This window comes from Canis lupus, chromosome 5, assembly GCF_048164855.1.
Source record: "Canis lupus baileyi chromosome 5, mCanLup2.hap1, whole genome shotgun sequence".
NCBI lineage: Eukaryota > Metazoa > Chordata > Mammalia > Carnivora > Canidae > Canis > Canis lupus.
The window spans coordinates 23732947-23744856 of NC_132842.1; the positions used below are offsets into that span (position 1 = coordinate 23732947).

At 42.7% G+C, this 11910-nt stretch overlaps 1 protein-coding gene across 5 annotated transcripts in view; it reads left to right on the forward strand.

Annotated features, from left to right (window-relative positions):
• Positions 1-6395, forward strand: part of SEPHS1 (selenophosphate synthetase 1) — a 32912-nt gene extending 26517 nt beyond the window's left edge. For 4 of the 5 annotated variants that reach the window (XM_072825776.1, XM_072825777.1, XM_072825778.1 and 1 more), the window contains exons 8-9: positions 991-1203; positions 3429-6395. In XM_072825776.1, the coding sequence (XP_072681877.1) occupies positions 991-1203; positions 3429-3643 (428 nt within the window). In that variant the 3' untranslated portion in view covers positions 3644-6395. Of the gene's footprint in view, positions 1-990; positions 1302-3428 lie in introns of all 5 variants that reach the window. The other variant, XM_072825780.1, reaches the window with a different exon arrangement.
• The last annotated feature ends 5515 nt before the right edge of the window (positions 6396-11910 follow it).

The following is an 11910-nucleotide window of genomic DNA, read 5'->3' on the forward strand; positions in this document are numbered from 1 at the left end:
CAGAAGAGGCAGTACTGTGGAGACAGTAAAAATATCAGTGGTTGCCAGGAGTTGGGGAGAGGGGTGGAATGAAAGGGGGAGCACAGGACTTTTAGCGCAGCGAACAGAGTGTAGGATACTCTAGGGATGGATACCTGTCACTCCTCAACTGCCTACAGACTGTACAAGACTAGTGTGTATGTAAAGTAAGAACTTCACTTACCTATAATGTATCCGTAATGGCTCATCACTTGTAACAAATGTACCACCTAATGCTGGATATTAATAGCAGGAGAAGGGGCGGGGGAGTTATTAGGGACCTGGAGTTCTTCCCATTCAATTCTCTTCAAACCTAAAACTACACTGAGAACTTTTTTGTAGTTGTTAAAATTTAACCTGTGCAGAACAAGTCAGTTCAGTTGTACTGAGAGTGCCTTGAATTTAGGTCCATATTAAAAAGCCTTGTTCTTTGATTTTAGGATGACTTAGACCGTTTTACTTTGTGTTGAGATAGTGATTCGTCTGGACAGACTTTTTTCTACTTTACTGGAAAAGTACTATTGATTGAAGCTACTGATCGTTCTAAATGGTTCCAGTAGAGTAAGAAATCAACTTTCAGGGACGCCTGGGTGGCTCAGCAGTTGAGTGTTTCCCTTTGACTCAAGGTGTGATCCTGGGGTCTTGGGATCAAGTTCTGCATCTGGCTCCCTATGGGGAGCCTGCTTCTCCCTCTGTCTGTGTCTCTGCCTCTACCTCTGTCTCTCATGAATAAATAAATAAAATCTTAAAAAAAAAATCAACTTTCAGAATGTTATTCTGGTTTGGGTTTTTTGGTTTTTGTTTTTGTTTTTAGAAATTACATTTTCATTATTCCAGTGTGCCATCTCCTTGATAGATTGGGAATTCTGAGAACAATGTGTATTTTAAAATTTTGAGTTGAGGAAAGGTGTTTCTTTCCTCCATCTTCACTTATGTCACTAGGTAATAAATGGCTCCTCTGTGTTCTCCTAGCTGCAGGACTCATGCACACGTTCAATGCCCACGCTGCCACCGACATCACGGGCTTTGGGATTTTGGGGCACGCACAGAACCTAGCCAAGCAGCAGAGGAACGAGGTGTCCTTCGTGATTCACAACCTCCCTGTCCTGGCCAAGATGGCTGCTGTGAGCAAGGCCTGTGGAAACATGTTTGGCCTCATGCATGGGACCTGCCCAGAGACATCAGGTACGAGGACCCTGGGCCCAGGTCTGAGGAGTAAAGTAGCCAGGCTAACCTGACAAGGAAGAAGCCAAGTACACGAGCACGACCCCACTGTGCGTGAGGTCAGTGCTGCCAGAAACCTTGGCCTTCTTAACACCAATGTCCTTAGCTCCCCTGGGTGCTGTGGGTCACCTGACTCCCGCCAGTCTGTGTGTGATCCAGCGACCTCCAACTCAGCATTTGTTTGGCGATAGGACAGGATGGAGGGAGAATATGGGAAAAATGAGTCCTTACTCACGGGACACTTAGCATTTGAATTAACTGTGATCCCTCTAGGGTACATTGACCATGCTATATATTTTCCTTGCAGAAAATGTCCAAAATTGCCATTGTAAGAATGAGATAGAATATCATGTCTCCAGAGTTCCCCTTACCTGGACTCTTGGCTTCCACTCTGGATAGCCTTCCTCTTTTTTCAATCTTTTGTATTTCTCTTTTCTAACATCTTTATTTCCCAACCCCGATCACAGAGTGAAATCATCTGGAGATTTAAATATCTGTGCCAAGACCTGACCTGTGTCAGGAATCCTGATTGAGCCAGTCTGGGATGGGTCTGGTCAGCAGCAATTGTAGCGGTGCCCCAGGGGGTTCTGGGAGGCAGCCAGAGGCGAGGAGCACAGAGCCCTGCCCACGCTCCAGCTCTCTAGAAGGGCCCGCTGTTCTCTAATAGGCCTCCCAGGGCCTCTGTAGAGGACTCTTCAGTGTCCTGTCTCTGTAACAACAACAAACCAAATCCATTTTTTAGAAAGAGGGTTCCAAGAGGACAGACAACTCCTGTGTTGGTTCAGTGTAGGGCTAGAACAGTGCCTGCCAGGTGGTGGGCCTAGAATCCAGGTTGAATGAACTAACAGGTATTAATAACAAATCCCTTTATTCAAAGTTGAGAAGTTTTTACTTTTTGGTAAAAGTATGAATACAAAAAAAAAAGTATGAATACATATTTTTTCCTGATGCGTTATTTCTACTTAGAAATCCATACACTTTTCTGTCTTTGCTACTGATGTGATGAAGGCTTTTCCTTTTTTTTTTTTTTTTTTTTTTTTTGATGAAGGCCTTTCCAACATGTTTCAGCTTTTTCTGTTTTGAAGATTACAGAGCCACTGACCGGACCTAGATATTGAGGCATACACTCCTTCATGATCTTAATTTTTAAGTTAAAAAATAAGAATACAAAAGTCTTTTGTGTAAGAGGATTCTATGTAGAAAATCAAGTCAGGAAAAATTCTCTTACGGTTTAAATATTTCTTTCAATGAAGCTGTGCCTGAGTGGCTCATTCGATTAAGCATCTACCTTAGGCTCAGGTTATGATCCCAGGGTCCTGGGATCAAGCCCCGCATTGTGAGCTCCTTGCACAAGAGGGGGTGCTGCCTCTCCCTGTGGCTCTCCCCCCTGCAAATAGTGAAATCTTTAAAAAAATTGTTTTTCTTTCAGTGTAACAAGAAGATAGTAGCTAGCATATGTATATTACACTGTGCGTGAGGTCAGTGCTGCCAGAAACCTTGGCCTTTTTTTTTTTTTTTTTTTTTTTTTTAAAACCTTGGCCTTCTTAACACCAATGTCCTTAGCCCCCCTGGGTGCTGTGGGTCACCTGACTCCCGCCAGTCTGTGTTTGATCCAGCGACCTCCAACTCAGCATTTGTTTGGCGATAGGACAGGACGGAGGGAGAATATGGGAAACTACGCCACTCAGAACATATATATATATATATAAAGATTTATTTATTCATTCAGAGAGAGCGAGAGAGAGGCAGAGACACAGGCAGAGGGAGAAGCAGGTTCCATGCAGGAAGGCTGATCCCGGGTCTCCAGGATCACACCCCGGACTGCAGGCGGCGCTACACCACTGCGCCACTGGGGCTGCCCAGCTAGCACATATATTATTAGGATACCTCACTCCTGCACAGTTTTCAGTGTTTCGCAGCCTGGTAATTCCCACACTTGAAAGTTGGTTGTATGTGTTCTTTAATGTAGTAGTTCAACCAAAGTCAATAATTGCCAGACATATCATCTGTGGGATGTTAGTGGATAGGAAAGGGCAGTCCCTGTGTAGAGACAGAAATGGGTTGTGGGCCAGTGGGCCAATCGACCGCCTGGGTGGACGTGCCCTGGAAAACTGGTGGCAAAGGGAACTGCTGGCATGGCATCACTGCCGACCGTGATCCTTTCTCTCTGTTTTTCCCTTTGTCAGGAGGCCTCCTCATCTGTTTACCACGAGAGCAAGCCGCCCGGTTCTGTGCAGAGATCAAGTCTCCCAAATATGGGGAGGGCCATCAGGCATGGATTATTGGGATCGTGGAGAAAGGCAACCGCACCGCCAGAATCATAGACAAGCCCCGGATCATCGAAGTTGCACCGCAGGTGGCCACTCAGAACGTGAACCCCACCCCGGGTGCCACCTCTTAATCTAGACCCAAGTAGCTATCTGGTTTTGTTTTTAAATAGAGCTATTTCTTTTTTCATCATTTCAATTAAAGACGATACACGACAACAAAAATCTCATTGTGTCTACACATCTGGTGACCTTAGGTCGATTTGTGAGTGGATGCAATTAATAAAATAAAATCCATTGCCTTTTTTTCCTGTTACATTAACTGAAGATGCACCTAATCTTGAGGCAGCTTCTGAGTTGAGAATTATATTGTTATCCAATACTGTTGATTCATTTTGAATCTTTAGACACTTATCTCTTGCCGCGTAGGCTCTTTCTAAAGGTGCTCCCCCGTGGCACAGACATTACCGGTCGTGGTGTCAGAGAGCAGTTGGTGTCTGTTCATTTCGTGCGTATTTATCATTATCAGTCTGGTCTTTTTTTAAGTGTCTTGGATGATATTCTGGAAAGATGGAAGTGGTAAGTGACACAGTGATATCCCCATAGTGAGAGGGTCATATGGTTCCTTCCAGCCTTTGCTTTGTAAAGCCCAGTCTTCTCAATTCGAGAGCATCTCTTCTGACCCAGGACACTTTCCCAGGAGAGCATTCAGTTAAACAAGGCAAGTGCTTAACTCTGCATGGAAAGCACTTGGAAGACAAAAAAGAAATTTAATTTCTTTTTTGGTAGCCTTCCTAATATTTACAATAATACCATTTAACTGTTTCCTTTATCGACAGCAAGAAAGGATACTTTTTGCCATGTAATTAGATGTTCTATAGTAAGACAAGGAATTGGCCTTCCGGAAGGGGGTTCATGTATGATACTCATTTACAATTCAATATATAATTAACTACACAAATAATTTTTAAATATAATCAATAATAAAGACTGTTCTGTGGATGGTAGTGTTTAATACATTTTATATTTTGTATAGTGATTTCAGGCCTTTTGTTTTCTTAAAATCAGCAGTTATTTAGCCGAATTTTTAGCATTATTTTGTCCTTGGCGCCAGTACTTTGTGCACGCTTTTTGTGATCTGTGTTAAAAATCCGCATTGCCAACATCACAGCTCGAACTTAAACTTGTTATTCAAATAAATATTTAATTTTTTTTATTGCTCTTGTATAATCAGATGCCCCCTTTAGTATTATTTTAGAAGTGTTGGGAGGGTTTTGGCTAAAAGTACAATTTATTGGGGAAAACTAGATTTTAGTTTTATAAAACTTTTAAGTCTTTCATGGGACCTATATTTTCTTGAATTAAATTTTGTAGTTCTAGAACAAATAGGTGATCTAAAAAGGTGTTTATCCGTGTTACTTAAGAACAGAGGCTTCCTTCTGTTGTAACCCACAAAAGCGAGAGGGACTGTGGTCATTAAGCACAAGCGCTGACTCCTCGAGTATCCGCCTGAGAGAAACAGCACCTGGCCCAGGAGCCTCCCAACGCCTCCTGCCTCCAGGCACCAAAGCCTGGACATCAGAGCCTGCCTGTCCTCCCCAAAGGAAGCGCCCCTTGGAGATGAAGCCCCAGAAGAGGCTCGGCTTGGATGCACCCTCCACGAGGAGCCAGAGGGCAGCCTTTCTGCAAGTGGGATTGGAACTCAAGCCATAAGTACGCTGTGCGGGACCCGACAGGCTGCTACGGAACTGACTGTAATTGGACATTTTATAGGGATTTATACACATGTTGGTCCTCAAAAGCGACAAACCAGTGCTCTACAAAATAAAATGTGTTGGAAACCTCTGAGTAAGGTGAACATACTGTTGGGCTTTTTTTTTTTTTTTTTTTCTTTTTTTTTGGTATACTGGTGATGACTAAATCTGAATTCTTTTGAATGTCCATCATGTCTTGAATGCTGCTGGCTTCTTCGGTGGCAGGTCTCCTGAGAGGCAGGGAGCTAAGCAGATGATGTCCCTGAGGAAATCATCTTCGTGAAGATGGATTTTGTAAAATGTTGGGTACATGCAGGTCTGTGTGATTCATGTGATCCCGAGGAGGAAGAACTGGTCTTTAAAGCAGGGTTTCCCAGAGAGCATTCCAGATCATCTGGGGGTGCTTGTCACGGGCACGGTCTCGGGTCTCGCCACAGACCCGCAGGATCCGAGTTCTGGGTGGCCCAGGGAGTCTGTCTTCCACCAGCATCCCAGGTGGCTCCGTGCACTGAAGTTGGGACCACAGATCTGAGGAGTGTCCCAGAGGGCCAGGAAGAGGCAAAGGAGGGAAGGAAAGTGCAGTTGCTCTGGCAGCACCACTCTGGGCCCAGCAAACACGCACCCACGCCCAAGAATTTGGAGAGTTCCTTGAAGAATCAAGTGATTGAATATTTGACCTCTTAGCAAAATCTGTGTAGGAGATCTTCCAATTTGGTGAATACTTAATAAATAGACAATTATTTGGCTTCCTGATAGCATTTTAAAACTTCACATTGACCTTGGTATAGTGAGTTGTTTTCCTTAAATCCTATGATGTAGTGCATCCAAAAATACAGCTTGTTAAAATGCACGGCATTTTTATTGTACCCTGAAAGGGCAGGGCCCTGGTGAGGTAGGTTATTCCTTTGGGCAACAGGAATCACCTATCAAGGAATATCAAGGCTTAGCTTGTTATATTTGCACAGGCTGTGTTGAAGCTTTTACTGTAATTCTGTCTAGGAAGAGAAACTGAAATATTGTGTAAGCAATATGTACTTTTTGGCTAAATATTTTTGAAATAACTTAGTACGTTGTAGTCTGCAATTCTGCATGCCTTATGATGAATAAATGCGAGTGTTTTAAGTTGTTCTGATCTGAGATGTTTGAGCCAGCAGTTTTGGTCTGAATTTAGCGTTGCCTTTCAAAGAGTTATAACCGAATTCTAAGTTTTACAGTTTTATTCTGTAAAGAGAGACCAGAATAGCTATACTCTACTACCACTGCGATGCATTTCTTTATTTTCAGAAGTAATAAAGCAAGCATAGATAATGATGCTTCAGATACGTACCTGTGTTGTGTGTACATGTATGTGCGTACGTAGAGCGAGGTCTAGATTTCCCCAAACCTACCTCCTTGAGCTTCTCATTCCCTACACTCAGAGCAGCCTTTTGCTCTAGATGAGGTATTGGTTGCATAGATAATATACTTTTCAACAATAATTCGTACCTTCCTTATTAGAAGTCTTCATATGAACAATGCAACTGTTGAACATGCCAGTGTCCACAAGGTAAACCAACAGTTTCAAAAGCCAATTCTTGAACGTGGAGCATGGAAATACCATTTTTGCCTTTGGTTGAGTCTCCATGTCTTAAACCTAAACATGGCTCAACCCAGTGACCCATGGTTTTACTTGGCCTTCATCAAGTGAAGCCATCAGTGGGACAGGGTACTCCTGGATATCTAGACAGGTTCAAGAGGTGCTGGAATCCACACCTGCCAGTTGCTTTGGATAGGTGAGTGAACATTGGGTGAATAGGTGAATAGGTCTTGGACTATTCTCTAGGGTCTCCTGTATTTCCTTTTTTTTTTTTTTTTTTTTTTTTTAAGATTTTATTTATTCATGAGAGACAGGCAGAGACACCGGCAGGGGGAGAAGCTGACTCCATGCAGGGAGCCCGACATGGGACTCAATCCCGGGACTCCAGTATCACACCCTGGGCCGAAGGTGGCGCTAAACCGCTAAGCCATCCGGGCTGCCCTGTATTTCCTATTTTTAAGTTCTTAAATATTTGATCTCTGACTCCATACACACGGGATGTTTTCAGATTGGTTTCAGATGGTATCTGATTGCCCTTCCAAGTCCTGTTGCCTGTGGAGGGAGTTTCATGGTTGGGAGGACTGCATATAATGAAGCCTGCCAACACTTGGTGGAAGGAAATAGAAAATTCACTCTACTAGTGATGTGGTTGCAGAACAGCCAATGTATTTTTTATTCTGTATTTCAAGAACATAAGCATATGCACCTACAAGTTCATGGAGATCTATGAAACGGTAAGTTAATTATCAAGTCTTGTATTTTGCCTAGTTCTTAGAATTGTATACAGTTGGTTTCTAGAACATGGCCCCACTTTGGTCCATTTTGGATAATTAAGAAAATTATAGCAGTCAAACCCTGTACCTGTGCTCCCTGTATCTTACCTTGTCCATCCCTAGAAGCCTTACCTCCCACTCCCTTTCACCCACTTTGCCCCTCGCCTCACCACTTTCCCCTCCGGCAACTGTCAGTTCTCTGTATTTATGAGTCTGTTTCTGCTTTTTCTTTGTGTTAGAGATTCTACATACAAGTGATATCATATGGTATGTCTTTCTCTGACTTAGAATACCTTCTAGGTCCATCCATGAACCGTGTTTAAGTTTTAAATAAAACGCTAGATTCTATTTCTAGCACGTTAAGAAACAAAGGAATCAGATATACATCTATAAAGATTTCTCAAATATTAGAATAAGACCGTTAACGTGGACATTTTTATCTTTTTAAAGATTTTATTTATTTATTCATGAGAGAGACAGAGAGGCAGAGACACAGGCAGAGGGAGAAGCAGGCTCCATGCAGGGAGCCTGACGTGGAACTCGATCCCGGGTCTCCAGAATCACACCCCTGAGGGCGGCACTAAACCACTGGGCCACTGGGGCTGCCCAACATGGACATTTTTAAAGTTATAAAGGGGTGCCTGGGTCACTCCGCCAGGTGGGCATCCGGCTCTTGGTTTCCATTTGGGTCATGATCTCAGGGTCATGGGGTTGAGCCCCACATTGGGCTCTATATACTAGGTGGGGAGTCTCTTTGAAGATTCTCTCCCTTTGCCCCTCCCTGCTCCTGTGTGTGGGTACATGAGAGCTCTGTCTCTATCAAACAGATGAATAAATCTTAAAAAAATTAAAAGTCATAAAATTAAATAGCCATCATCCACCTTAGCCAGTCAAATCGATCTAGTAACTCCACTTCCATTACGTTTGTGGGGTGCTTAAAATGCGGGTGACATTTATTTCTGATGCCCAACTTTTTACTTCGAAAGATTTTAAAAATTAGCAAAGTAGTACAATGGATACTTCTAGAAATGTTAAGTTGTTGATATTCCACAACGCCTGCCTTCTCTCTGTCTATAATGTATGCACACAGCCATTCCTTTGTTGTTTTGGTAGAGCCACTCTCATAAATGAATTGTGGACATTGTGACACTGAAACAGCAGGTGCAGGACCTCCACAGGTGATCAGATGATTTCAGGTGATCAGAGTGCCTTGAATCTAGCCATAGCATTTTTGTGGCACTTTTTATAGGATGAAAGAACTAACAGTATAAAATAATTGAAGTGAGCAAAACTAAGAGAAATACCAAATGAGAGGTGGAACTTAAAAAAAAAAAAAACTGGCATAGGGACACCACCCTGGTGCCCTGGTTGGGCATCTGACTCTTGATTTTGGTTCAGCTCATGGTTTTAGAGTCAGGCTCTACGCTCAGTGGGAAGTCTGCTTCTCTCCTCCTCCTCCCCCTGCTTGTGCTCTCAGTCTTTCTCAATCTAAAATAAATAGATCTTTAAAAAAAATTGGCGTGTACTTATATATAGTCATATATATGGCTGTGCAACATGTTTATTCTCAGTTAATAGATCCTGGACATAATTTCCTATCATAGTTTCCAATCATAGATCAGAAATATCCCCATTCATGTTAACCCGAATATAGTTTTCCTTGGTATACTCAGTCACTGAAATACAGACAATTTTTGAAGATACTCCTGTGTCCAGTCCATTCACCTTAAGTTTTGTTGAATGCTAATCCTCGGAATGTTGAAAACCTAGATATTGTACGTCCATACCCTAGCTAATAAAATTTGAAGAGTTTTCTAAGTTTTATTATTTAAGTAATCTCCCCGCCCCATGTGGGGCTCGAGCTCATGAGCCTGAGATCAGGAGTGGCATGCTCCTCTGACTGAGCCAGTCAAGTGCCCCAAGATTTGAAGATTTTTTAAAATACTTTATTCATTCATGAGAGACACAGAGAGAGAGAGGCAGAGACAGAGGCAGAGGGAGAGGCTCATCACAGGAGCCCGATGTGGGACTCCATTCCTGGACCTAGGATCCCAACCTGAGCCGAAGGCAGACACTCAACTGCTGAGTCACTCAGGCGTCCCTGGTTTTTGTTTTTTAAAAGATTTTATTTATTTGACACAGAGAGCAAGAGTGCGCACACAAGCAGGTAGAGCAGCAGGCAGAGGGAAAGGGAAAAGGAAACTCCGCTGATCAGGGAGTCTGATGTGGGGCTCAATCCTAGGACCCCAGGATCATGACCTGAGCCAAAGGCAGATGCTTAACCCACTGAGCCACCCTGTACCCTAGCAGCATGTTTATACGCTGATGGCAGGGGGAGATCCAACAAGGTGGAGAAGATGAGAGTCTTTTGAACAAGATTCTGGAAGAATCAAGACAGGAGATAGAGGTTACTGCACAAGGGGAGGGCTGGCTTTTGTTGAGAGTGCTGAACTATCCTACAGGAGGTGAGAAAGCCAAGTATGGGCCTAGTTGCAGGTAGATGGCCAATGTGCTGGTTTCTGTTTGGTACATGAATGAATTTGATTAACTTTAAAACTTGGTACTAAATTACCTGGCTATGATCATCTATTCTTCTCAAGAAGGATTGGCATTTTTGAATCTGGGACTGATTGCAATTTCTCATTCATATCATGAAATTGATTTGGGGTGCCTGGCTGGCTCAGTTGATGGAGCATGCAATGCTTGGTCTCGGGGTTGTGACTTTGAGCTATGTGTGTGGAGACTACTTAAAAATAAAATCTTTTTAAAAATTGTCTTAAGGGTGCACAACTCTTGAGCAATTAAATTCAAGGTTCTTAGATCATGCTATTTTTTTCTTAGCTGGTCAAATATGGTCATTATTAAGAAATCTTTTTTTCAAGATTTTATTTATTTATTCATGAGAGACACTGAGAGAGAAGCAGAGACATAGGCAGAGGGAGAAGCAGGCTCCTCTCAGGAAGCCCGATGTGGGACTCAATCTCAAGCACATTGCTCCAACATTACTAAGAAATGAATAATTACCAAATGCTGAAGGAGAAAGAAATGATCATTCTTGCGATCATGCTTATGTTTCAGTGTGTTCTATTTCAATTGTTCTAAAACATTTTTATTTTAATAGCACAGTTATTAAAGATGCCTACTTAGGGAATTTCCAAATAATCCAAATTGCTATTTTTAAAAACTAGGAGGGATGCCTGGGTGGCTCAGGGGTTGAGCGTCTGCCTTCTGCCCAGGGCCTGATCCTGGAGTTTCAGGATCAAGTCCCATGTCGGGCTCCCTACATGGAGCCTGCTTCTGCCTCTGCCTGTCTCTGCCTCTCTCTATGTCATGAATAAAAAAAAATAAAATTCTTAAAAAAAATAAAAATGTAATAATTGTGTATTGTTTAAAAAAAAAAAAAAAACTAGGAACGTTCATCAAGTTACCTAAGGAGAAATTATAGTTCTAATTCCCCATGGGATCTTAAATGAAAAATTTTAAACCCAGCATCCTCTGATTTAAAAAAGGCGATAATACTTGGAAGCATTCAAAGATTTCCTTCATCTTTTATAACTATAAACTTAAACAGATCCATTGTAAAACACCTTAGGGTAGAGAGGGCAGGGATTTTCACACACTTGTAAAACGGGGGTATTTTGGGGGAACATTAAAACTACAGGTGTAGGTAGTTTCGTCTCACTGTCTTTCCCAATGGTCTGGAAGGCCAGGAACGGTTCAGGGCCTGTGTAGATAAGGGTCTTGACCCCCATATAATTTGCTTTGCCCTGAACTCAAGTTATATTTTCTCCTTCCTAGCAGTACCCACTTTCCACCACACGAGGGCAATAAGGACTCACCTAGTCTCCCAGGCCCAGTCCAGGAGCAGCACCTTTTTGGAATCAGAAAGATGGAGATTCTCTTTCCTATACCTGCCAAGGGCCAGATACTTCATTTTTAACTATGATACACAGAAGTGCCTCTCCTGAAAACCCTTGGCAATCCAATCAACGAGTTCAGGATTGGGGGCCTGCCTGTGATGATCAATCTGTGAGAGATGAGGTTAAGAGCTACTGAGGGAAGGATCAGGACATTGCTGTCAATCAAACAGATTTGAGAGTCTGGGTAAGGAGGAATCATGTAAAAATAATAGAGAACCCGAAGGTGAGGTTGAAGGCAAGCCTTGCTCTGGATGCTGACGATTCTCTACCCTGCCTCAGATGAAATAGGCAGCAGCTAACAATTCTGAGTCCTGGCTTGCTTTTCTCCGTGAGGATGGCAGTTCACCACATTATATAGACACAGCACTTGAGGGACAC